The sequence below is a fragment of the Bos indicus x Bos taurus genome, chromosome 14 (genome assembly GCF_003369695.1).
Source record: "Bos indicus x Bos taurus breed Angus x Brahman F1 hybrid chromosome 14, Bos_hybrid_MaternalHap_v2.0, whole genome shotgun sequence".
Lineage (NCBI taxonomy): Eukaryota > Metazoa > Chordata > Mammalia > Artiodactyla > Bovidae > Bos > Bos indicus x Bos taurus.
Window position 1 is genome coordinate 19441416 of NC_040089.1, and position 26446 is coordinate 19467861.

The 26446-nt window shown below is 49.8% G+C and overlaps 2 protein-coding genes and 1 long non-coding RNA gene across 8 annotated transcripts in view; 2 read left to right on the forward strand and 1 right to left on the reverse strand.

The window, feature by feature from the left end:
- Window positions 1-1815: 1815 nt before the first annotated feature.
- Window positions 1816-3411, forward strand: CEBPD (CCAAT enhancer binding protein delta). The gene has a single exon (XM_027560943.1). It carries the CDS (start codon window positions 1858-1860, stop codon window positions 2626-2628), a length of 771 nt encoding a protein of 256 aa, XP_027416744.1. The 5' UTR covers window positions 1816-1857; the 3' UTR covers window positions 2629-3411.
- Window positions 3412-3973: 562 nt separating this feature from the next.
- The window catches only part of SPIDR (scaffold protein involved in DNA repair), a 275902-nt gene continuing 253429 nt past the window's right edge, over window positions 3974-26446 (reverse strand). For 5 of the 6 annotated variants that reach the window (XM_027560936.1, XM_027560940.1, XM_027560937.1 and 2 more), the window contains 9 exons: window positions 24370-24454; window positions 23212-23355; window positions 23064-23123; window positions 20483-20687; window positions 19503-19649; window positions 10142-10235; window positions 9291-9408; window positions 9021-9074; window positions 3974-4283 (listed from right to left, as the gene is read on the reverse strand). In XM_027560936.1, coding sequence (XP_027416737.1) covers window positions 4149-4283; window positions 9021-9074; window positions 9291-9408; window positions 10142-10235; window positions 19503-19649; window positions 20483-20687; window positions 23064-23123; window positions 23212-23355; window positions 24370-24454 — 1042 coding nt within the window. In that variant the 3' untranslated portion in view covers window positions 3974-4148. The remainder of the gene's footprint in view (window positions 4284-9020; window positions 9075-9290; window positions 9409-10141; window positions 10236-19502; window positions 19650-20482; window positions 20688-23063; window positions 23124-23211; window positions 23356-24369; window positions 24455-26446) is intronic. The other variant, XM_027560942.1, reaches the window with a different exon arrangement.
- On the forward strand, window positions 10242-11272 carry LOC113904148. Its single transcript, XR_003514423.1, has 2 exons — window positions 10242-10330; window positions 10705-11272. It is a non-coding gene; the product is annotated as an uncharacterized LOC113904148 (long non-coding RNA).

Here is a 26446-nt window from a genome sequence, read left to right on the forward strand (position 1 = left end):
TCTGTCCTTTTGATGCTGGCACTTCTCAGAAACTTTGTTTCAGACTTCAATTTGGAGAACTCTTCTTGCCTGTATCTTACACGTTATGAAGCACCCAAAAATGACCCCTTGTGAGGACTGACATGTGACTCCTCAGTGTTAGGAACAAGCCAGTCCCACTTTCTAACCCTGACAGTGCCTCTTAGCTGGAGTGTGTTCAGGCATGCCCAGTCCCCAGAATTTCTAGAGGACAGACATATCTGGAAAGTCCACCTGAAGCACAGCATCTGAAAAATTTCCATAGCAACATTCTACGGGACTGGGGGTGGGGGGTGGGTGGAGAGGGGAGAGGACATAACTTTACTCCGGTTAAAAAACGGGGTAAATAAACACGGGGGAATCCAAGGCTCCAACATTTTCAAGAAAACGCTTTCTTATGTGACTGCTTCCTTTGGACAGTCCTACTCAGAAAACCACACAAAATCACTCAGAATCAGAAAACTCAAGATTCCTAACTATGAGAAATCATGAACAACTTTATATTTACCTTGCATAAATTAATAGGAAAAGACAGTAGGTGGAGACATTTAAGAAATGAGTGTGAACTACTAACACAAAAGCTAAACTTTAAATCGTATTATTGTATTTCTATTGCCTTTAAAAGTCATAACAAATTCCTACTTTGTTGGTCTATGATCTTTCCTTTCTCATTTTTGGAAAAGGGAAGAAAATTCTTATCGAAAAGTTATCATTAATTACTAGTTACTTCATCTAAAAAATATGGGCGTAGTATCTCTCAAGCTCAATCCCAATGACATCCGAATCTACTAATCATGTCACCGAATTATTTTCAGGAGAATACGGTTTTCCGTGCAAGTATTTATTTTGCATTCCCTGACTAGGGAGGGCTTTAGTAGCGTTTTTTTGTCTTCCAAAATAAATGTCTTTTCTGAGAGTGTGCATGAACCACACATTAGAAGTTACTTTTGGAATACTGTGGAAGGTTGTGGGGCTTGTGGATTGCCTGGTGTTGGGAAGTAGCAAAATGAAAAAGGATGTGGACTGAGGCCCGGTCTGAAAACGGACTGTGATGTGAAAAATAGAACTAACCCGAAATGCCTGACCCAAATTGTAGCAAATGTTTACCAACAAAGCCAATTGACAGTCTTCTCCTGAGTTTTATAAAGTGAAAAGCTAGCAAGTTAATACCTTCTCAGAGCTACTAGTCTAAATATTATCTTTTTCTTAAAGGGGAACTACCCCACTGCTTTGGATCCAAAGGCGCTTCTTTTTGGAACACTGAACAGAAGGGGAAAAAAAAAAAAAAGTCTGGAAGTATAGATAGGACCGAAGTAAGACACCACCGCAAAATGGGACTGCTCTGTGGACCTGGAAGCAGGGTCCGGGGCGCGGGGCTCACAGGAGCTGAGCTCGGAGTTCTCGGGCGCTCTTGGGGTTCATGGGCGCGCGGGGTTCGAGGCTCTCCTTGGCCCCAGGCGCGCTCCCCAGACATGGCCGAGCCTCGATGGGGCAGCGTCCCGACCTCCCGATCCCCGCGATAGGGAAGCACCGCGGCCCGAACTCCCTGAAGCTGCGGGGCAGCGCCCCGGTGCCCTAGTTCGCGAGCCGGTCCGGTGCCCCGTTCTGGTTCCGCCCCGGAGGCGCCGACCCACCAGGAGGAAGAAGGAGGCGCGGCCAAGGGAGGGTCGTTCCCGGCAGCGCCGCGCGGGCCGGGCCGGCGGGCAGGAAGCGCGGGGGAGGCGCGCGGGCGGGGGTCCCGCGGTTCGCGGCCGGGGCGGGGCGTGCGCGTCAGCCGGGCTAGAAAAGGCAGCGCCCGGCCCGCCCGGGGACCGCGCTCGCCGCCGGCCCGACGCCGCCATGAGCGCCGCGCTCTTCAGCCTGGACGGCCCAGCGCGCGGCGCGCCCTGGACGGCGGAACCCGCTGCCTTCTACGAGCCCGGCCGCGCGGGGAAACCGGGTCGGGGAGCCGAGCCCGCCGCGTCCGCCATGTACGACGACGAGAGCGCCATCGACTTCAGCGCCTACATCGACTCCATGGCCGCCGTGCCCACCCTGGAGCTGTGCCACGATGAGCTCTTCGCCGACCTCTTCAACAGCAACCACAAAGCGGGCGCCCTGGAGCTACTGCCCGGGGGCCCCGCGCGCCTCGGGGGCCCTGGCCCGGCGCCGCGACCCCTCAAGCGCGAGCCCGACTGGGGCGACGGCGACGCGCCCGGCTCCCTGCTGCCCGCGCAGGTGGCCGCGTGCGCGCAGACGGTGGTGAGCCTCGCGGCCGCTGCGCAACCCACACCGCCCGCGTCGCCAGAGCCGCCGCGCCGGAGCCCCGCGCCCCCAGCGCCCGGGCCCGCGCGAGACAAGGCGGCAGGCAAGCGGGGCCCGGACCGCGGCAGCCCCGAGTACCGGCAGCGACGCGAGCGCAACAACATCGCTGTGCGCAAGAGCCGCGACAAGGCCAAGCGACGCAACCAGGAGATGCAGCAGAAGCTGGTGGAGCTTTCGGCCGAGAACGAGAAGCTGCAGCAGCGCGTGGAGCAGCTCACGCGGGACCTGGCCGGACTGCGGCGGTTCTTCAAGCAGCTGCCCGGCGCGCCCTTCCTGCCCGGCGCGGGGGCGGCGGACGCGCGGTGACGCGGGGGCCGCGCGGGCTGCGGCCGCACTGCCTGGAGCCGCCGGGCCGGACTCCCGCGCTTGGCCGGGACTCGGACAGCTGCCGCGTGGACCCTAAGTTACTGTGACGGCAGCTTCTCTACATCCTACGCCTAGGATGCAGCTAAGGTACTTTCGTAAAAGAGACTTTTCCGACAAGCCTTTGTACTGTAGATACGAGGGAAAGACTGAGCATGCTCACTTTTTTATACTGATTTTTACAGTATTTGTAAGAATAAAGACGCGTTAGACCCACTTTGATTCCTGCGCTCGCGGCCCTCCGAACCCGCAGGGGAGGGCGCGCATCTGGCTGACTTGCACCCCGGGGCCGGTCATCCCGGGTTGCTTTGCTTCTCAAACAGGCCGAACTCCACCTGCGGACGTGCTGGTTAACTTGCCGAGATCCGTTCGGGTGGAAGGTGCCCGCGCCCCGGGAACGTGTTGGAAACCCGTTGGAGTGCGTCCCACTTCGAGTGGGGGTCTAGGGGCAAGGAGAAGAGGGCTCGGTTACCCGAAAACCAGCCCGACTCATCTTGGCTTTCATGGGATTTGCTTTCACTTTCCTCACTTCTGTAGTCAGCTTCAAGTAGATTTTCCAAGTGCGTGAAGTACAAGTCATGTAGGAGATGGAAAGGACAGTCACAAAGCTACTTAAAACTGGCTACCTTGCCAGTACTTGTAATATTTCAAAGATTAACCTGGACGAATAAATAAAGTCGTTGCCTTTCCCCCATGAGAGTGGGTATTGGGCAGCCTTTCTTTGTCTTGGCTGCTACCTCTATATTATGTAATTTATTAACCGTGGCCTGTCATGATTATATTGTCATAGGGAGGAAACAAAATCTTTAGTGTCCAGAGATAATTAGTCCGGGGTTTTACTTTTAACTCAGATACTCTGCCAACAAGGTGAACGATGACCCAGCTCTCCTGTGGCGGGGTGGCCTTGTCTCTGCACCCAGTGCTAACCAGACCTGTTGTTCTCTCACTTTATCTATACTTTACTCATAACAGTTTGACCTCTGACATAGTGCCCCCAGAACATTTTCCAAACAATAATAATGAACTGCAAAGTACTTAGGTTGGACACTGACTGTGCAGGGCAGTAATAGACGAGAGGACAAAGGTTGGCCCTTTGCTGGGTATTCTTTGAGGAAATGTTAAAAGAAATGGGGAAAAAAACCTGTTGAATCATGGTAAAATTTGAACAGAACACTTTAAAATTACAGTAGGACAAAATAATTTTTTCTACTGTATTATCTAAAATAAATACGAAGGCCTGAAGCTTATTTAAGCTTTAACATGCAGAAAGGTAATAAAAAATACATAATCATAGAAAAAAGTATTTTGATTGATAGTTTACAAAGCCATTTTACTAACATGAAGTTCCATTTCAAGATCATAAAGTACATTCACTTTGCCCAGGGTTAAGAAATTACCCAAACCACCACCACCTCTCAGCCACTTGGTAAAGTTCACAGATCCTGTGGCCGTTGCCAGTGTTCTCAAGAGGCTCTCCCCTCGCTCAGGAGCTCAACCTCCTCCAATCCCACGCTGCTGGTCGGGTGGGTGGTGATGCACCGGACAAAACAGGTTAACGGCCCCACCTCCTTTCCAAGGACACTCCTCACTTCGTAACTCTGCAGGGAGGAGAGGCAGGCTGGTTAGAGCAAACAGCCCTGGACACCCTGCTCCCCGCCGACTTGGCACACCACAGCCAGAGCAGGAGGCCCTTCCCTGGCCCGTGACCCTCTCTGGAGGTGAGAATAGGCTGTGATACAAGCAAAGGAACTGCTTTTTTCTGGTAGCTGAGTTTGTTTTTACACAAGAACATCAAGAATGTCTCTTATCGATGTCTGTCAGTGGATACAAGGCGCACACCTCTCAGCTGGCCGCTCTAGGACAGAAGCTGGGGGGGAAGCACACGGGAAGCCGTGCCTGGGGTCCCAGCGGGAGTTCTATCGCGCCTGCTGCTGACTCCCACTTCCGCAGTCGACCAGCACTTCTGGTCAAGGACTTGCTCTGCCTGCCTCAACAAGGTATCTCTCCCAGAGCTGCCCTGAGCTGAGCGCCTCTCCCCATGCTGTAGAAAGGCCTTCCATCTCACTGTCTGATGACAGTCTCAGGGAACAGGTTAGCCCTGGGCAAGCATCATGTCCACTTGGGAATGCAGAGCTCCAGGCGACGGGGCCCGGTGACCAAGTTGGGCAGTATGTTGTGCCCTCCTGGTCTCCAGGTATCAGACCTCAGGACACTTTCTTTGGGGGAATAGGGCTGAACAAAAAGAGAGGCTTATTGGTCTTCAGGAAGACTGAAGCCTCAGGTCACGTGTTCTTTGGGAAGTTTCTCCACAGGACCTGAGGCGCAGTGCTGGGGCTCCTCCCAGCCCTGCTCTGTGCCAGACACCTGATGGATGTCTGTGATCACTGAGTTCAGTGCTAACTTGCCCCTTCCATCATTAACGTGTCCTGGCAGGGAGACCCAGGCTGGGCGGTCAGCAGCATGGCCAGGGTTGGCGCATCTGTGTTCCTGATGGGCACCTCACTGCCCTCACCCCGTGTCTGGCTTCTTGTGAGCATGGTGTGGTGGGAGGGGCATGGAGTGTGCCCCATCCCTGCTCAGGACCAGACGCATGCCATGAGGGGGTCCAGACCACGTGGGTTTCTGGCTCAGGGCCCAGCGAGGTCCCAGCCGACAGGAGCATAAGGGCCAGCCAGGGACTGGGGGACATCTGTGACCACAGTCTAGCCTTGTGACTGCTGCCCAGCAGAGCCATGTCCAGACAGTGGGTCTGTGTGCACAGCATAGACACACTGAGGCCTGAGATGGCTCCTTCTGCAGCAGTAAATGTCCAGATTGGTCTGGGATGTGGACGCTGTGAAGCCAGCTCACTGCAATCCCCGTCTCCCACCTACAAGACAGGCACAGCACCAAATGCCCTGTTTCCCTACCGTGGTTCACAGGGAGGTCCGACCTCCCTGGTAGCACGTTCAGGTAAAGCGAGGGAGAGAGCTGAGGTCCACGCAGGTGAAGGGGGGAAATGAGAGGATGAGACTGGACAGTGTGGAGGCCTCCCGCCGGGCTCCTGTGGCCAAGACATCAAGGTCACACCCCCTCGGTCACTCCCAGGGCTTCTGTGCTCATGAGGGGCCTCGCACAGGCGCAGTGGCAGGAAGGCGGCAGAGATGCTGGAGAAGGGGGCAGGAGGTTCCCACTCAGGGCTGAGAGGGACAAGGTGATGCTGTATGCCGCTGTGTCGTCTACAAGGGCTTCCCCGGTGTGTATCCATGGGGGGCCCAGGTCCCCTGGATACAAGCACTAAACTCTGACTTGGAAAAAAAAGTCTGAAAAATACCCTCTTTTTAAAACGCCAGGTTTGGCAGCTATAGTTTTCAATAATAACTCTATCATTTATAAATAGAGATTTAATTATACCTATATTGGGGGGAAATTAACATGAAGAAGTTAAAAACAATCACAGTACCAAACTCACACGTGCTCGTTTACATGAATACATGTATTTGTGTGTGAGTATAAAACGTGCCTCTGTTTTTAAAAGGTACAGTGTATTTTCTTTGACTCTTGCTTCTGTGATGTCACTCAGGTAGAGTGGTGGGTGTGACCACTGCCTTCACATCTGAAGCTGGACCTTGTTAAGTGGAGGCCTGAGACCCAACACTCCTGGGTCCTACCAGAAATGGCACAGTTTGTTCTGGGAATGCAGTCATGGTTCTCATGGAGAGTCATCTGATTCTTTGCAATTTGTGAATGTACATCCGCACCCTAAACTGACAGAGTTCAGGTGGTCTTCGTGGCCAATGCCCCCCTCTCACCCACACCCGTGTCCACTTCCTTCCAGGTAGACATAAAGCCTGAGAATCCACTGAGTGCAGAGGCGGGGTTGGGGGTGACGAGCTTGGCACCTCCCCAGTCCTACTGGCCTCGCCTCTGCTGGCAGAGCAGCACAAAGGGGACACTGAGGTGCTCGCCACTGGGCCTCTCAGCCAGGGCACTGGTGCACATGCCCCACACACATGGATCACATACACACAAGCATACACAAGCTCTCTAGGATGCAAGCAGTCGAGAAGTCGAATGTGTGGGAGGTACAGCCTGCCTCCATTAAAAGGGAATAAGTGAATGAGTGGGTTCCTACCAGGCCTCTCAGACTCCAGGCCCCTGAAGAGAGCAGGAGGTCGAGGGCCACTGTCCAGGGAGCCTGGGGCCCAGGAAAGGCACCCGGGTTACTGCAGGGCCCATGGATGCTCTGGGTGCCATCCCTAAGCACTCAGCCATGGGCTTCGATTTGTTCTGCTGTGTTCTCCTTGAGAAGAACTCCCCCAGCATCCTATCCTCCACGGTAACAAATTCCAAATGGCTCTGACACAGACAGAGCTCTCCTCCCTGAGGGCATGAGGTGAGATGGACCTGCCATATTTAGTGTCTGTTTAAAGCCCCCTACCTTGGAACTCTCCAATCCATGAGCCTTACCCAAGGACCAACAGTCACCGAACCACAGGCTCACCACCTGTGAAACACAGGACTTCCATCTGAAGAGAACACACGCAGGGTCCCTGTCGTCCCCACCCAGGCTGGCTACCCTCTAGCTGTCGCTTGTGAAGACTGCAGTGACCTTCCCTCTGCGGGTCTCTTTGCATCTGACAGGAGCCCTGTCCCTGTGGCCTCTCCAGTCAGTGTGGCCTCTGCCCATCTTGAGGACAGCAGGGAGCATGGGGGCTGGCTGCTCTAACTGCTGATTCCCATCACACTTGAACACGATCAGGGACACCTGTCCACAAGCCCTCCTCGAGACATTGGTCCCCACCGCACAGCAGCCCCTTGGATGAAGGTTTGTTGGGGGGAGGGGGCAGGGGGTCAACAAGTTGCTCTAAAGAGGTGCATGAGGCTGGGGATTCGAGTTGGAACTGCAGCCAGACCAGGGCTCCTTACAGATTCTGTGCACGGACATTCCGATTTACTCAAAACTCTGACATCTGGTGTAAAGTAAAGACTGTAATAAGTGCCACTTCTCCCCCCACCCCTAAGCCCAGGAGGGGCTGGCAAGCAGCTAGGAGGGCTGCATGGAGCCTCCAAATTCAGGCTGGATGCAGAGTGGGCCTGTGGCTGTGGGAACCCTTAGCTCTGCCGATGTGAGCATCCTCTTTGCCAGCAACTGCAGGAGCTGTGCACGTCTGCCACCTGGGTTTCAAACACTGAGAGCAGACACGCAAGCCCCTCACAAGCTTCTGCATGGCTCTGACATGGACAGAGCTATCTGCTCCATAAGGGTGTGAGGCAAGGCAGGTGTGTGCAATTAGGTGTGTAAGGGAATTCAAGTGTGTAAGGTAAAGTGAGTGTGTGAGAGGTGTGTAAGGTAATACCAGTGTGTAAGATGAGGTGGATGTGTAAAGTGAGATGGGTATGCAAGGTGAGATGGGTGTGCAAGGTAAGGTAGGCCTGTAGGTGAGGTAGGTGTGTAAGGTTAGGTGTGTAAGGTGAGGTGGGTGTATAAAGGAATGCAGGTGTGTAAGGTGAGGTGGATGTGTAAGGGAATGCCACTGTGTAAGTTGAGGTGGTAGTATAAGGTAACAGTTGTGTAAGGTAACAGGTATGTGAGGTAAGGTGGGTGTGTAAGGTAAAGTGGGTGTGTAAGGTGATATGGATGTGTAAGGAGGTAGATGTGTGAGACTGGTGTGCAAGATAAGGTAGGCATGTAGGTGAGGTGGTTGTGTAAGGTGAGGTAGGTGTGTGAGGTAGGGTGGATGTGTAAGGGAACACAGGTGTGCAAGGTAAGGTGGGTGTGTAAGGTGAGGTGGGTGTGTGAGGGAATGCAGGTGTGTAAGGTGAGGTGGATGTGTAAGGGAATGCCAGTCTGTAAGTTGAGGTGGGTGTGTAAGGTAACGTGTGTGAGGTAAGGTGGGTGTGTAAGGTAAGGTGGGTGTGTAAGGTGAGATGGATGTGTAAGGTAATGTCAGCGTGTAAGGTGAGGTGTGTATGCTCAGGTGGCAGTCTCTTTCAGGAGCATGCCTCACACCTCTTCACAAAGCCACCACCATTCAGTCAGGGTAGCTCTGAGAGGTTTCCATGCACTCAGACTCACCCAGCAATTTAAAAAATGTATGTCTCAGATAGCTGTTCTATTAGGTCTAACTTGAAACCTTGAGACCATCCTATCACAGTGGAAGCCAGGGGACAGAGCCCCATATCTCCTGCAGGACTGATGAGAAGTAACCTCAGTTCCGAAAGGGAAAGGCGTGAGTCAGAGGAGGAAGCAGGGACCGAGCTGAGCCTCCAGAGTCTGACCTCTATTGGTGCCCAGCACACGAGGAACAGGCAGAGGGGAGAAGCACACACCCAGGGGCTGGGCCTCCACTTACCCCATCCTCGCAGGCAGCAAACTTCAGGAGCGAAGAGATGCTGTCTTGTAGCAGCTGCAAGAACCACCAAGGGGGCTGCGTCAACACCCAACCCCACTCACCGGAAACACCCCTCCCGGGGACTGCCGTGTGGCTCGAGGCCACCAGCCCCACTGCAGAGACTGAGCCTTCCCTCCCCGGGAAGAGACCAGGAGAGGCAGCCCCCTCCTGGCCGCAGGTGAAGGGGCCCTGGAGGTGGACACAGATGCGCCAGCCCCTGCCGGCTCCTACCTTGACCCTGACTGTGCACCGGGGTTGCGAGGGGGAGTCCAGGAAGACCTGCAGGTGCCTCCTGAGGATGGGCAAGGTGACCACGTGGGAGCAGTCCCCACAGGAGAAGGTGCCGCTGCTGTTGGAGACAAGAGGACAGAGAGTGGGAGCCTGGTGGGGACAGACAATTGCTGCACCCCGGGTCTGGGCGTCACGTTCAGAAACCCAGGTCTTGACACAGGCCCGAAGCAGCCTGGGCGCAGAGATCTGGCCACTTGTGGAGTGGCCGGAGGAGGGAGAGACCTGGCAGGGAGCTCACCCGGCTGAGTGCCTGGCCAACAAGGGGCGGGGCCAGGCAGACCTGCTCTGGTCACCTGCGTCCCTGCTCCTTCCTGCCTCCCAGGAACCTAGCTCCACGCTCCCGTCGTCTCCAAGTCCTGGCCTGCACTGTCTGGTCTGGGCCCGAGGCCACCACCCAGCAGGTGTCCAGCAGCAGGAAAGTGAGGGCGCCCTGGGTGCCTCTAACGGCCAGTGGGGCCAGAGGACTGGCTCGGAGGGTGGGTCCAGGGTGTGTGGGGGACAGGGGGCAGTAATGCTGGGCAGGAAGGTATGTCAGCTTGCGGAGGGTCGCCCGTGCGGTCACCAGCATGCCACACATTTATGTTTGCCCTAAGTTCTTTCTCTCCCACTTGACAACAGAGGAGCTGAGGAAGCCCGCTCTTTTCTCTTCTAGGACCAGAGGAGCCTCAGGGGAGCAGCAGGAGCGCAGTGGTGACTTGGGGAGAAAACGCGCCCAGCCTCCTTTGGCAGCTCGGCTGCCCCATGTGCCCCCTTAGCCCCAGGCCGTGGGGTTCCTGGCGGCTGCCCCCTACCTGTCTGCCAGGCTCCGTTCCAGTCTCTCGCTGCCACACAGATCACACACAGGCCACGAGCAGGCGGTGCTCTCGTCCACAGCAACCACGGTGCCTGGGATCAGGGAAGGGGAGCTGGGCTCAGAGGCGGCTCTGTCCCCCAGCCTCTCTGTGCCCCTCAGGTCACAGATGGTAACAGGAGGTGCCCAGGTTTGTTTCCTCAATTTGTGAGTTTATATAAATGCTCCTAAACTTATTATTATTACTTCCCTGGTGGCTCAGATGGTAAAGCATCTGCCTACAATGCGGGAGACCCAAGTTCAATCCCTGGGTTGGGAAGATCTCCTGAAGAAGGAAATGGCAACCCACTCCAGTATTCTTGCCTGGAAAATCCCATGGATGGAGGAACCTGGTAGGCTATAGTCCATGGGGTTGCAAAGAGTTGACACGACTGAATAACTTCACTTTCACTTTCAAACTTATTATAATTCCCATTTATTGCACTAAGTTACAGCAAAGGACAAGTTTTAAAGCGTAAGCCTATTACCACCTACCCGAGTATTTTTGTCTTTGCGTTCTCCCAGCATGCGTGTTATGAGTACGTGACAAGAACGCATGCCTGCGCCGTCACGTCCTGCCCTGAGGCTCTGCATGACTGAAGATTTACGTCAGGGTTCCCCTGACCACTCTCCAGACTGGACACTAGGCGTCCAAACTGCTCTAGGACAAGGCAGCAGGCATCTGTCTACTGGGCCCTTTCCGTGAAGGGCTCTTCCCCTGGAATGGACTCATGGGGTGGACGGAGTCACTGTGTCCAAAAGTGTGAGCCCAGAGATGGAAAAACCCTCAGAGGTGCATCCCACAGGACCTCTGGCTCACACTGTTCACATTCGCCCACTGCCTGGACATTTACAGTAAGCATCTGCCTCCTGGATGGTGGAATGGAATCCCACATCTTGGTTTCCACTTTCTTGATAAGGAAAGATTCTTACTGGTTTGTTAGTATCTCCTCTTATGTGGTTTCCCTATTTCTCTTTACTCCAACATTTGTGATTTATTTATTCAACAAACAAATATGTATACAATGTTTTTTACTGTGGGATATAAATGTAGCACTGTGAACATAAGAATAAATGCCACAATTACAATGGACTCCACAGTCTGACTGGGAAAGCAGATAAACAAATGAGTAAAAATATCATGAAATATGGGAGAAAATATCCGCAAAAGACACTCTGATAAAGAATTGCTATCCAAAATATACAAATAACCGTTAAAACTCAATAATAAGAACCAGAATAACCTGATTAAAAAATGGGCCAAAAACTTCAACAGACACCTAACCAGAGAAGATACACAGACGGCAAAGAAGCACACAAGAAGATGTCCAGTGTCATGTCATGAGGGAAATGCAAATGAACACAGAAGTGAGACACCGCTGCACACCCATGAACACAGAAGTGAGACACCCCTGCACACCTATGAACACAGAAATCAGACACCGCTGCACACCTATGAACACAGCAATGAGACACCCCTGCACACCTATGAACACAGCAATGAGACACCCCTGCACACCTATGAACACAGCAGTGAGACCCTGCTGCTCACCTACAGGGACAGCCAAGTCCTGAGCACTGATGCACCAAATGCTTCTGAGGATGTGGAGCAACAGGAGCTTGCAGTCACTGCTGGTGGTAATAAAACATGGTATGGCCACTGTGGACAGTTTGGCAATTTCTTACACAATTAAACACTGTCCTATGGTACAATGAACCAATCACACTCCTTGGTATTTTCACAAAGGAGTTGAAAACACAGGTCCACATACACATTGCTGCTGCTGCTGCTGCTGCTAAGTCGCGTCAGTCGTGTCCGACTGTGCGACCCCATAGACGGCAGCCCACCAGGCTCCCCTGTCCCTGGGATTCTCCAGGCAAGAACACTGGAGTGGGTTGCCATTTCCTTCTCCAATGCGTGAAAGTGAAAAGTGAAAGTGAAGTTGCTCAGTTGTGTCTGACCCTCAGCGACCCCATGGACTGCAGCCCACCAGGCTCCTCCGTCCATGGGATTCTCCAGGCAAGAGCACTGGAGTGGGGTGCCATTGCCTTCTCCACATTGGCATGTGGCTATTTACTCTTAATTACCAAAACATGGAAGCAACCAAGAAGTCCTTCAGTAGGTGAATGGATACATAAAGTCTGGCTTATCTAGAAAGTGCAACACTGTTCAGTAATTTTTAATAAATGAGCTCTCTGGTCATGAAAAGACATGAAGGAACCTTAAATGCATATTACTAACCGAAAGAAGCCAATCTCAAAAGGCTACAGACTGTATGATTCCAACTATAGGACATTGTGGCAAAAGCAAAACTATACAGATTGTGAAAAGATCAGTGGCTGCCAGGTATTAAGGGGGAGGGCTGAAGAGGTGGAGCACAGACGTTTTAGGTCAGGAAAACCACTCGGTACAGCACTGTAATGATGGCTGCATGTCATAAGTTTGTCTAAATCCACACAATGTAGTCACCAAGAGTGACCCCAGCTATAGCTATGACTCTGGGTGATGAGAGTCGGTACAGGTTCATCAGTTACAACAAACGCACCATCTGGTGGGGGTGCTGACGGTGGGGGAGGTTGTGCATGTGTGGGGGTAGAGAGAATGTGCAAAATCTCTGAACCTTCTGCTCAATTTTGCTAAAACTGCTCTAAAAAATAGTGTCTTGAAGGAAAAAAAAAGTAGAACATAAAATACATGCTAAATTGAGAAATGGAAAAGACCCCTTAGAGGGGCCTAAGAGAGGCCCTCTAGGCTGGCCTAAGTGTCAGGGGAGGCTTCCTGAAAGAATGGAGCTGAGGTGGGGCTGCTGGTAGGGAGGGGCACAGGCCCACCCTTTACCCTGAGGCAGAGAAAAAGGCAGGTGAGACAGCAGAGAACTGTTCGGGCCAGCACCTTCCAAGTCTCCTTGGGATTCTAGACTTGATCTTGGAAGGGATGAGAAGCCAGGAAGGAATTTTAAACAGGAGATTGAGTTGGTCTAATTTTCTTGGAATGTGAAGCACTGTACATACCATCAAGATACACTGCAAATCTCAGACCATCCTTGTTGAAGAGTGGTGAAATGAGACATGTGAGAAAAAGTAAGATGTGAACTAAGTTTCCAGAAAAACAGGAGAGTCATCCTTCCCACTCTTGGAGCAAAGAATTTAATTTTCCACTAGAACAAACATTAGGAGAAAATTTATCTGTAGAGGATAAAATAATGAGAACTAAGTAGGCTTGGTTTATTAAAATGCATTCCTGCAATGCATCCTTGAATGACTTTTTGAAAAGGAAAATAATACATCCTGATTTAAAAAAGACTGCCTAGCTAATTTCATTGTTCTTACAAATCTAATCAAGATTGAGTCAAAGTTAAGCCAGTAAAAGCACAGCCAGAAGGCTTGTCTTCACAGAGGGCAGAGTCCAAGCTGAGGGGAGGGCTCCCAGCACAGAGACTCAATCACACAGTTATGGCGAGTCTGCTAAATGAATTAAGAAAAAGAAGACTGGTACAAACCACAGTTCCTTTTATCCTACGGTATCCGTGAGCGCTAACAATATTTACAATTACATGGGATTAAGCAATTTCCTTCCAATTACAGAACACGACTCGAGCTGAGGAAATACATTTTGTCTGGGGTCTTCATACCACTGGCAACCCCCTTCTGGCAAGCCAGGCAATGGCTGGATCTGGGTTTGATCCCTGGCTCCCAGTGTGCATAAAAGTTACGTCCACACTATACTATGGCTTATTAAATGTGCAACAAATGCATAATGTCTAAAAAACGAACACCTTAATTAAAGAATACTTAATTGCTAAATTACGTTAACTGTCATCTAAGCCTTCAGCAAGTTGCAATCTTTTTGTAATAGTAGCATCGAAGATCACTGATCACAGATCACCATGACAAATATAACCATAAGGAAAAAAATTGAAATACTGCGTGAATTACCAAAATGTGACACCAAAACACTAAGTGAGCTACTGAAGAAACAGCAGGGAGAGACTTGCTTGACACACGGCTGCTACAAACCTTCAATGTGTAAAAAGCATAGTATCCACCAAGCACTATAAAACGAAGTAAGCCTGTATTAAAGAATCGGAATCAATAATTCATAACTTTCCAAAACAAAGCACCAGGCCCAGAGGAGTTCACTGATCAATTGGAGCAAACATTTAAGAAAGAAATTATACCAATCCTATGCAGTTCCCTCCAGAAGACAGTAGCAGAGGGAGGGAGTACTTCTCAGCTCATCCCCTAACAACAGCATGCACCTAATTCCAAACCCAGATACAGACACTACCTGAAAAGACAACTACAGACCAGGGTCTGTCATGAACAGAGCTGCAAATGTCCTTAGCAAGATATCAGCAATCTAATCCAACTATATATAAAAAAGGATTACACCATGACCAAATGGGACTTATTCTAGGTTTATAGGCCAATTCAATATTTTAAAAAATCAACTAATTTATCACCGGGTGTAATTTATCACCGGGCTTCCCTGGAGGCTCAGCACTAAAGAATATACGCCAGTGCAGGAGACACGGGTTCAATCCCTGGGTCGGGAAGATCCCCTGGAGAAGGAAATGGAAACCCACTCCAGTATTCTTACAAGGAAGTTCCATGGACAGAGGAGCCTGGTGGGCTACAGTCCATGGGGTCATAAAGAATCAGACATGACTTACCGACTAAATAACAACAGTCTATCATATCAACAGAATAAAGAAGAAAAATCATATGATCGTATCAATAGATGTAGAAAAGCCACTTGACAAAATCCAATACCCACTGATGATAAAAACTCTCATTAATCAACGAATAGAGGAAGTTTCCTCACCTTGGTAAAGAACATTTATTAAAAGCCTACAGTTGGAATAAACCAATAAAGAAGTTCTGTGATTTAGGAAAGGATGACCCTAAAGGATTAATACAGAGGAGGCCTAGATGACAGCTGACAGCAGAGCAATCAGTCAAGGAAGGTTCAGAGGGACAGAAGGCTCCAGGAGAGAAATTACATAGGAAAAGGATGGCTCCAAAGATCTGTCACCATTTTTGAGGATTTGGAAAATAATTAAGAATATAGAGCAGGCAGTGTAAGTAAAACAAAATTCAACACAAAACTCCATGAAAAGAATCATACAAGAAAGGAAATACAGTATGTACTAGTTTCCTGTTCAGCGAAAAATATTTATATAATCATTATAATAAAATACCATTTACTGTTTTTCATCTATGAGGATCAACCTGCAACAAAGGGCAAAGCTTTACAGCTACAGAACGGAACATTATCGATCTTAATAATCAGAACTGACTGGAGGGGAAGTAAGAGACCGGTACATTCTTTCCCTTCAATATGTGGAATAAAGAGATATTATCTTTAGCTGAAAAAACAACAAACACTCAAAACCTGACAGCTGACATCACTGACTAATGGTGGGAAAGGTGGTGCTTTCTCCTTGAGATCAGCAACAGGGCAAGGAGGTCTCTCTCATCACTTCTCTTCAATCTGGTGCTGGGAATCCAGCTAAGGTGAGAAGGCCAGAAAAAGAAATAAAATGGATAGAGACTGGGAGTGAAGAAAAACTTGTCCTTGTTCACAAGTGACAGTTTCCTATATAGACTATCTCAAAGAATCAACAAGAAAAAAATCTAGCGCTACAAAATGATTGTAGCTAGGTTGTAGGATACAAAGGTAAAATACAAAACTCAATTGCTTTCCTATACACTAACAATGAACAAGTGAAATTTTAAATTAAAAACATACAATACCATTTATATTAGCTAAAATAAATGAAATACTTAGGTATAAGTGTAGCAAAATACATACAGATCTGTATGAGAAAAACTGTAACACTGCTGAAATACATCAAAGATCAAAATTATGAGAGAGATAGTCCATGTTCACGTACAGGAAGACAACACTGTTAAGATGTACACTTTTTCTAAGGTGCACTGCAGATTCAACACAATTCTCATCAAAAGCACAGCAAGTCACTTTGTGGATACCATAAGCCAAGTTTCAAGTTTACACGGGAGGCAGAAAGGCCTAGAGTAGGCAGGACAATACTGGAGAAGAATGGAGCTGAGGACAGACACACAACAGAGCCACCGTCATCAAGACAGCATCCTGCCCTCGAAAGAAAAAACCAACGCAACAGACCAGAGAGCCCAGAAACACACCCACACGAACACAGTCAACTGACCTGACATTTCAATAGAGGAAAAGACAGTGTTTCCAATAGTGTTACAGCAACTGACAAACACCCTGGAAAAACAGGAATCTAGAAAAAGACCTTACCTCTTTTACAAAATTTAACTCAAAACAGATTGTATACTGAAGTGTAAAATGCAAAACTATAAAATTCCTAGAAGAAAACAGGAAAAAAATCTGGGTGACCTTAGTCCGGCAATGAGTTTTTAAATACAACATCAAAACCACAATTCATAGGGAAAAATAAGTCTATGTTGGACTTCATTAAAATTAAAATTAGTCCACAAAAGACACTGTTAAGAGATGAGATGCCATAGATGGGAAAAGATATTTGCAAAATACCTATCTAGGACAGGACTGCTATCCAAAATATATGAAAAACTCAAAAAACTCAATAAGAAAGTGAGTAACCCAAATAAAAACGGACAAAGCCCTTGGCAGACACCTCACCACAGAAGATATACAGATGTCAAATAAACACAGGAATGACGTTCCATAGCACATGCTGTCAGGAAAACGCAAACTGAATCAGCAACCTGACACTAGCACACACCTGAGAGAATGACTGACGATCTACAACCTGAGAATACCCAGTGCTGGGAGGACGGAGCAGGGGGATGTCACATGTCACAGCTCTGCTCCAGGAGCGCGAGGCAGCCTGTGTCGGCCCAGGGTCACTCCACAGGCACCGCTGGCCAGAGACCCTCCACCAACACTGCCCCTCTCCAGACCGGTCACAGAGGATACCTGATCTCCCTCATCTTGGGCTGTGCCTCCCGACACTCCCTTTGGTCACCACGTCTGGACATGGGGTGTTCAGTCTCAGCCTCACGTTCTGCCCTCTCAAGGGCCACTTCCTACAGATGCCTCCCCCATCACGTGAGGAGGGAGCACAACTTCTGCTGCTGCTGCTATTTGTGACTGTGGCCCACATGAAAACTATGTCAGACATCAGGCATACACCCAAAGAACAGGAAGTAGATGTCCACCCAAGGACCTTACATGAAAATTCAGAGCAGCATGAGTTATAGGATCAAACAAGTGTGCATCCACTGATGAATGGATAAATAAAACAGGCTCTATCCATATGATGGACTATTCAGCCCCAGAAAGGAACAAAGCCTGAGAAACGCCTTGAAAATGTCCTGCTGAGTGCAAGCAGCCAGAAACCAAGGAGCACACAGCGTATGATTCATTCACATGAGTGTCCATGAGGTAGAGGGCAGAGGAGCAGGAGCCAGGGGCTGGGAGGGGATGAGATGTGAGTGCTGACGGACACAGGGTTTCTCTCTGGAGCTTAGTGGCCATGCTTGCACAACTGTATGAATACACTACAATGAGTTGCACACTTTAAAAGGGTGAATTTCTGCTCAATGACACTGTGATTGAAAACTAGGCTGCCACTCTATTTTCAAAGCCAGTGAGACGACAAAGGCCAAAATGTAAACTAGGAGAGGGTTGCACAGTACTGTAAATGGACTGCCACCGAATTTCTTGTTCAAATGGTTAAATTTTGTATTTTGTAAATCTCACTGTAAATTATTATTTCTTTAAAATGTGAGGTTCTTTAGGAAAGGCAAGTCTCTGTCTCACCACTGTCTGCACGCTCCTGGCCTGCATCTCTATGCTTCTTACTCCCTGGCTGCAGGTAAGAGCGGTCTGGCTCCAAACCCTTCTCAGGAAGCCAGCTCTTCAGGTACATTTTCTCATAAAATGCGGGAGGGGTTTGGGGGTGGGAACTGTCACCCGGAGTCACTTCCTCCTCCTTCCAGGGGCTCTGAGCCTGGATGACCCACCCTGGGAGACCCGAGGGGATGGGAGCCTGGAGAGCATAGGCCGCGGAAAGTCTGTGCGGCTCTGCAGAGTCCGGCCTTCACGCCTGTCCACCGGCCTGCCCAGCCTCCAGACTCTCAGCCAACCTCTCCTGTGCTCCTCCCAATAGCCAACAGCCAGCCCCCATTTTACTCCAGAGTCGACCCGTGGTGCTGAAAACAGGGCTTCATCAAGACAAAAACCTGACTGTTCCACTCCGTTAGCACAGCTGGGACAGCAGAACAGGACAGGGCCAGCTGGCCACCTTGGCCCCTCTCCTCCAGCACATGGAGCTTGTGCAGCTGTCCTGGGTTTCCCACGTGCCCTCCCACCTTTCTGAAAGGCCTGCACCAACTCTGCCTGGGCAGGGGTGGCAGTCTGGGCCCCATCCCTGCTGTCGCTGGCTCCAGCCCCCGAGCCCCCAGCCAGCCGCCCGCCTGTGGCAGTCGGAGCACAGAACTTTGGCTTCCCCGTCAGCCCACGGACTCCTTAACCAGTCTCTGAGGTCAGTCCTGCCATCCTTGGAGCAGAGATGAGAGAGCGGGGGCAGGAACAGACCCAGCTGACGGCTGGAGCCTGCCTTCTTCAAGTCCATGAGCCTGAGGAGCTACATCTTGGTGGGAACACTAGGGTAAAGGGAATGCACCGAAGGAAACACAGCGGACACGTGCTCAGCCTCACAATCACACAGGGGACTTGGGCTCAAGCAGCAGTGGGGTCACAGCCTTTGCTGTTCATAAAAAGCACACGGGGTTTGGGGGTCGAGTGGCCCTGGGGTGGAGGACACAGGCCCGCGACGTACGTGTGGAACCTCTGTACCTTCTGGAAACTGACTAGCACGGTGCTGTCCCAGATCACTGTTCCCCCACGTGTCCGGTCTCCTGACCGAACTCTCCCTCACATACACCTCCGCCCTGAATCCCCCTACCCCCGACTGCCACCCCCGCCACACACACCTCTGCCACCTCCTCCCACTTCGGAGCTCACCCACCCCTGTCAGCAGCCTGGGCAGGTGTGCTCGCCCCCCACCCCCGCCCCGCCCCGCCCCTCATCTGACAGGCTCACCCTCCCCTCCCCCTCGGCTCAGGGCTCCTGTCTGTGCCCACAGGGAGGGCCCAGGACAGGCACTCGGAGCCCCAGAGGCTGCCAACCTGGCTCTGCTTGTGTCTGAAAGGCCGGCGTCTTTTCATTTTGTTCCTCATGTACCCTATGTCAGGTACTCAACAAACACTCACTGAATAAATAACGAACACAAAGTGAGTGGGGTATTTAAGAAAATACAAATCTCTCTTCCATCAAGATCGATACACACCTTGGATGCTGCAAATGGAGTTGACCCGAGTGGCAGGGCCCAGCTCATCCAGACGCAGGGGGCCCGTCAGCTCCCAGGCACCCAGGGTCACACCCTCACGGGGTTTCAGAGGCAGGAGGACAGTTCGGCCAACACAGACAATCTGACCTGCCAACAGAGATGCTTTGGATTACTGCAGTTCTAGGTTTGAAACTAGCAAGTTCTCCTGCCAGGAAAGACTCATCCTTTGCCAGCCTCCTGGCAGTTAGTGGCAGAAGGGGTGGCCAGGGGCACTGGTGTGGGGCCCCTGTGTGTCCAGGGACACAGCCTATGCAGAAAGGGAGCCAGAGCTGTAAACACACACAAACACAGGTTCACATTCGATGCAGAAAGATCAATTTCGTGTCACGCAGCTTCAACACTGAAAATATGCTGTCCAGGCAGGGTCCTACTGTGGTTCCTGGAAAGAGTGCTGACGGGTTATAAGCAGAGAGTCAGGTCTCCGTACCTACAGGCCCCATATCTGCAGACTCCAGCCAGAACGGACGCAGACTACCGTGGGTGGAAAACACTTAGGGAAAGTTCCAAAAAGCCAAATGTGGATTTGCTGCACATCAACCAGTATTTACACAGCCTGACATGGCACGAGGTACATGTTTTACAGGGTTTACCTGGTAAGAACATGTATGTAGGTCACATGCGAACACCACCTTTCTCTAGACGGAGACTTGGTGCTGCAGAGGGTGGACACTGAAGGATGGACATTAATGCTTGAGCTCTCTGTTTGTTTTACAAAGTGGTGCTCTAGGCAGCAGCTTTGTTACTTCTGTACCCATAAAGCATGACCCCAACAGACCCTCCCCAGTGACCCCAGCATCACCCCTGCATGCCAGCACCACAGGCGGGGCTCTATTCTGTCTAGGCAGCTGTCACAGGGGCCTGGTCTGCAGGGAACTCTGGGCCGGGGAAAGACCAGTGCTTTCAGTAAGAGGAAGGCGTACCCTGGTCTCGGAGAGCGTCCCGGAAGAGGAAGCTTTGGGAGGTGGTCTTGCAGAGAGCATCCCGGACCTCCTGGTCCAGTAGGCAGGAGGCAGCAACACGCACAGGCATGGTTCTGGGGAGGCCTGAGTCCTTGTCCAGCGTCTGCAGAGTAATGTCGGTCACCACCAGCCACATCTCCCTTGGCTCCAGAAACAAACTGTTTGCCTAGAATTCAAAGTCACAGTCAAGGCTATTAACCTGGTGAAAGTGAAAGTGAAGTCGCTCAGTCGTGTCCGACTCTTTGCGACCCCATGGACTGTAGTCTACTAGGCTCCTCTGTCCATGGGATTTTCCAGGCAATAGTACTGGAGTGGATTGCCATTAACCTGGTAGCTCTTCTTAAATCCAAAATTATTTTTAAAGGCAATAATCTTAGATGATTATTATTAACACTAATATTTCTGATATCATTTCAATAAGTATTTCCACAGATGCAACGGCCTTTGCATATGTGGTCATCAGCACCCCGGACATGGCCAAGCCCAGTAAGCTCCAGCCCTGTCGCTGTTCTAAGGGCTCCATGGCTCGGGGGAGGCCTGTCCCTCCCTGGCTCCTCTCTCCAAGTCCTCTGACCAAAGAGGAAGAAGCCACGCACTTCCTCCCAATCCCACGTCCACAGGGTGAGGATGTGAGTCATCATAGTGGCTTCCACGAAGCACACACACTCTTCTCTCCTGCGAGATGTAAGTGTCCCAAGGATGAGGAAGTGTTATGAACGAAATGCTCACACCCCTGGCCCCACGGATGCACATGGTGAATCCTACACTCCAGTGTGACGGTCATGGACACAGGGCCTTCGGGAGGTGGCTAGGACACAACTACATCACAGTCTTCTGCCATTAGGACTCAGTAGATGCACATGGGGACAGGATCTGACTGGAATTACCCCTGGGATCAGCAGGGCCAGGCTATGAGAAGCTGGTTGGCATGAGGGTGTTGCTGGGATGGATGGTGGTCAGGCTGATGATCCCACGTGGCTAGTGGACATGACTGGGCAAAGAAGGTGACTGGTGAAGTCAGGGGCTGTGAGCTGAGTGGAAGAGGTGGTTCACATGGTTGGGAGGTTGATTACATATAAGAAATTAAAGAAGTTTATACTGAGGAAAGTGAGAGCCGGGTTTCTCAGAGCTGGATGAGGGAGTTATTAATACGGAAGTGAGGAAATCTAGAGTCAGTTCCATGGTTATGGCCTCGAGTTGGAAGTACTGGTATAAGATGATGAGTTTTAGGTAGACACAGATGTAAAGAAAGAATAGATGTGGAGCGGTAGGTACACGTGCATGAGGACACACACATACTTCCTTGTTCCATCTGCTGAGATGGCCCAGCAGCAATGAGCCCACCAAGGACCCAAATCTTGGCTTCTAAATGCCATTCTTCACTAAAATCAACCAGGGCTCCTTAGCAGACAGCTGACTTCAGAGCAGAGGAAACACAAGAAGAGTCTGAAGCATCTTATTATTGCAGAAAGTAAGGCAGCCCTTGAGGAGTGATGGGGACATGTCCAAAGGACACGGGAGCTGTCCTGAATCTGGGGAGACGTAAGCATTGGAATAAGTGACAGTTACAGATAACAACCCATTGAATAAAAATTCAATCTACTAGTTCAAGCTGAGATAAATGACTTAATTCATAAATAAATCATGGAAATAAAAGTTCCTAAGTATAGCCAATGCCAACTAATAAATGTAGAAAAATGCTGAAATTAGAAAATTATCATTTAGCCACTATCAGAGTAATAATTCAAGTAAGATTCATATAGATGTTACAATGAATGGGTAGAAGTTTGATAAGAAACAGGATATTAAAATAGTCTTAAGCTATCTTCCTACAAAACATTTGTTACACAGTTATTAAGCAATAAGTATGGAATATTTATTAGTTAACTTTAGAGTAGAGAAATCTTAATCAACTGGTATCATGTCACAGCACTGGGACAGCTCAACTGTGTGCTCCTGGTATGAACACAGCATTTTTATGTGGCGTAGATCACAAATCTCTTTGTGATCAGGCAAATCTAAATGGAGGGGCATTCTGTTAAGTAATCAACCTCTTCTTCAAAAATGACAAGGTCATAAAAGAAAAGAAAGATGAAAAAACATTCCATCTGAAGGAGACAGAAGGGACAGGACCCCAAGGTCCTGCACATGGCCTTACACTGGACGGAGGAGTTCATCTTAGCAAATGGTCAGTTTCTCAGGAAGGGTAAGGATTTCCACAGACCAGCCGAAGGTGGCAGTGCATCTGAACACTCCTTGCCCCTCCACCTCTGGCCCAGCTGCAGGGCTGTGGGCAGGAGCCAGTGAGCGACAGCCACGAGGCTGCTGCTCGCGTCCTGAGAGCACACTCAGGCTTCACACCCAGGACTTCATGAGAGGCCACAGCCCCACCTGCACAAGCAGTGCACTTACCACCATGTCAGTGCAGATCACGCAACTGGCATTTAACAATGCTTTTCTGTTTGGGGACTCCACCCATTTCTGAGGGAGATTATCCTTTGGTAAGCTGTACGACATGTGAGGAGAAAGAGAAATGGATCACCTGTGGTCTCCGGTAAATCACTCTGGCACAGAAGCTGCAATGGGTACAGAGGCCATCCGTCTGGAATGTATTGAAAACAGTGTGTAAGTCTCCCCAAGCCCACACACACAGCAAAGGAACAGAGGCCTGGCACACAGAAAGGCACCACCTGCAGAATTTCTTTTAAGAAGCGGGGAGTCGGTGGCTGGTAAAGTTCTGCAACAGGGTCATCTTCAATTACATCAATCTGCCCCACGTCTGGATGAGCGCTGAGGATGTAACAGAAGCTAGGAGGAGGCAGATGAGTTTTCTCCTGTTTAAAATGAAGACAAAAGTAGAACGTGAATGCACTGCCAAAAGACTCAAATGCGCTATTAACATAAATTGACTCTTCAACAGAGCCATCTCTGCTCACAGATGCAGACTGACTCTCTGCAAGGTTCTTTACAGATGGGGTTGTTTCTCTCTGGACCCAGCATGAGAGTTTCTGTGCTCCTGAATTTATCACCAATTCAAGATGTCATTCTAGAAATTCAATCTCCAGATTTACTGAAGACTCCATTCACAAAGTTCTTCCCTGTGAGGCATCTAGAAATGGCATTTCTGACTGGGCCGCTGCTCCAGCTCTGGACAGAGCTACTGTGTCCGCCTGTGCCAGGAGTCAGAACCACACAAGCAAGGGGCCAGCTCTCAGCCTGGGGAGCCAAGGCCTGAAGCAGTAGCTGCCAGCCTGCTGGACAGGGTTCAGAGCAGGAAGGACAGATACTCTTCCCAATTTTGCTACCTGTGGGCAACTAGCTACCATACACAGAGTGAGGAAGAAGGAGAGGGAGACCCCGAGCTGAGATGAGCTAGCAGTTGGACCGATGCCCACAGATTCCGTGCACTGAGTCTCTGCTCTAACTGGTACTCAGTGGTGGTTCTACTACTGACTGGAAGGAGGCAGGGAAACCACATGCTTCTTGTTGGGTGCAAGGCTGAGACCCTCAGCGTGCAGTGGCCCATGACAATGGGGGTGGAGAGAGGTCACCATAAAGGAACCTCCGGAAGCACGCATGCGACATGGTGGAGAAGGTAGCCAGACTCCAGCCTATAAGTGAGGCAGCAGTGTGACCTCTGTCCTGGCTCACACTCACTGGATCCAGGCTTCTCAGGGGGTGTGCACTGTGTGTGTAGGGGGGTGGGGGGTGCCTCAAAGCCAGGCTAACTCACAGGGCTTCTTGGGAGGTGCGCTATGTGTAGGGGTGCCTCAACGCCAGGCTAACCTCACAGGGTTTCTCAGGAGGTGCACTGTTGTGACAGGGCAGTGCTTCAATGCCAGGCTTACCTCGAAGGCCGTGCCAGGGCCTGTTGCTTTCAGAGCTGCCCGTGGAGGCCACATGGTGTCAATCAAACTAAAAAGCTCAGCCATCCTGAAGAAAGAAGAGATGCTGATCAGTGAGCCGGTCAGATGCAGGCTGAACACCAAGAAGCCAACATTCAGAATACGTGATGAAGTCAGGGGCACACACACAGACAGACAGACCTTGCAACCTGGAATGTGTAAGCTCAGGAAAGAGACTGTTCACTAAATTATCATGCATTTGATATGTCTAGAGAAAACTCTAATTCAAAAAGACACATGCACCCCAACTCTCATAGCAGCACTATTCACAGTAGCCAGGACATGGAAGCGACCTAAATGTCCATCGACAGAGGACTGGATAAAGAAAATGTGGTGCATATATACAATGGAATACTGCTGCTGCTGCTGCTAAGTCGCTTCAGTCGTGTCCGACTCCGTGCAACCCCACAGACAGCAGCCCACCAGGCTCCCCTGTCCCTGGGATTCTCCAGGCAAGAACACTGGAGTGGGTTGCCATTTCCTTCTCCAATGCATGAAAGTGAAAAGTGAAAGTGAAGTCGCTCAGTCGTGTCTGACTCTTCGTGACCCCATGGACTGCAGCCTTCCAGGCTCCTCCGTCCATGGGATTTTCCAGGCAAGAGTACTGGAGTGGGGTGCCATTGCCTTCTCTGACAACAGAATACTACTCAGCCACAAAAAAGAGTGAAGTAATACCATTTGCAGCAACATGGATGGATCCAGAAATTATACTAAGTGAAGGAAGTCAGAAACAGAAAGACAAATATCATGTGATATCACTTATATGTGGAATCTTAAGAAAATGATACAAATGAACGTATTTACAGAATGGAAATAGACTCACAGATGTAAGCAACAAACTGATGGTTACCAGACTGGAAAGGCAGTGGGGCTGGGATATATTAGGGCTTTGGGATTAACAGATACACACCACTATACATAAAACAGATAAACAGTAAGAACCTACTGTATAGGATAGAAAAATATATGCAATAAATTGTAATAATCGATAATGGAAAAGAAACTGAAAAAGAATATATATGCATGTATGTATAACTGAATCACTTTGCTATCCATCTGAAACCATGTAAATCAACTACACTTCAATAAAAAAATACACAAAATTATGATGCATCTGCACAATGAAATATGATACAGCTTTTGAAATGTTTACACAGAAACTATTTATGGACATGGAAAGATATTCATGATACCTTGCTAAGTGAAAAGCAGACAACAAATTATAACGTCTCTCTCTGAAAGAGTAAAAAAAATGTTTTTAGTGGTTATCCGAGTAGAACTTAAAGGTGACATTTATTTTCTTCCTTTGGTTTAAGTCTTTCCTGTATTTTTCAAAAACAGATACGTTTTACTCACAGAACAAGAAAAATTACCAATATTATCTAAAATAGAGAATATAGTCAGACACAAAAAGACAAGTAGTGTGTGATTCTATTTATATGAGATCCCCAGATCAGATCAGATCAGTCGCTCAGTCGTGTCTGACTCTTTGCGACCCCATGAATCGCAGCACACCAGGCCTCCCTGTCCATCACCAACTCCCAGAGTTCACTCAGACTCATGTCCATCGAGTTGGTGATGCCATCCAGCCATCTCATCCTCTGTCCTCCCCTTCTCCTCCTGCCCCCAATCCCTCCCAGCATCAGAGTCCTTTCCAATGAGTCAACTCTTCACATGAGGTGGCCAAAGGACTGGAGTTTCAGCTTTAGCATCATTCCTTCCAAAGAAATCCCAGGGCCGAACTCCTTCAGAATGGACTGGTTGGATCTCCTTGCAGTCCAAGGGACTCTCAAGAGTCTTCTCCAATACCACAGTTCAAAAGCATCAATTCTTCGGTGCTCAGCCTTCTTCACAGTCCAACTTTCACATCCATACATGACCACAGGAAAAACCATAGCCTTGACTAGACAGACCTTTGTTGGCAAAGTAATGTCTCTGCTTTTGAATATGCTATCTAGGTTGATCATAACTTTCCTTCCAAGGACTAAGTGTCTTTTAATTTCATGGCTGCAGTCACCAT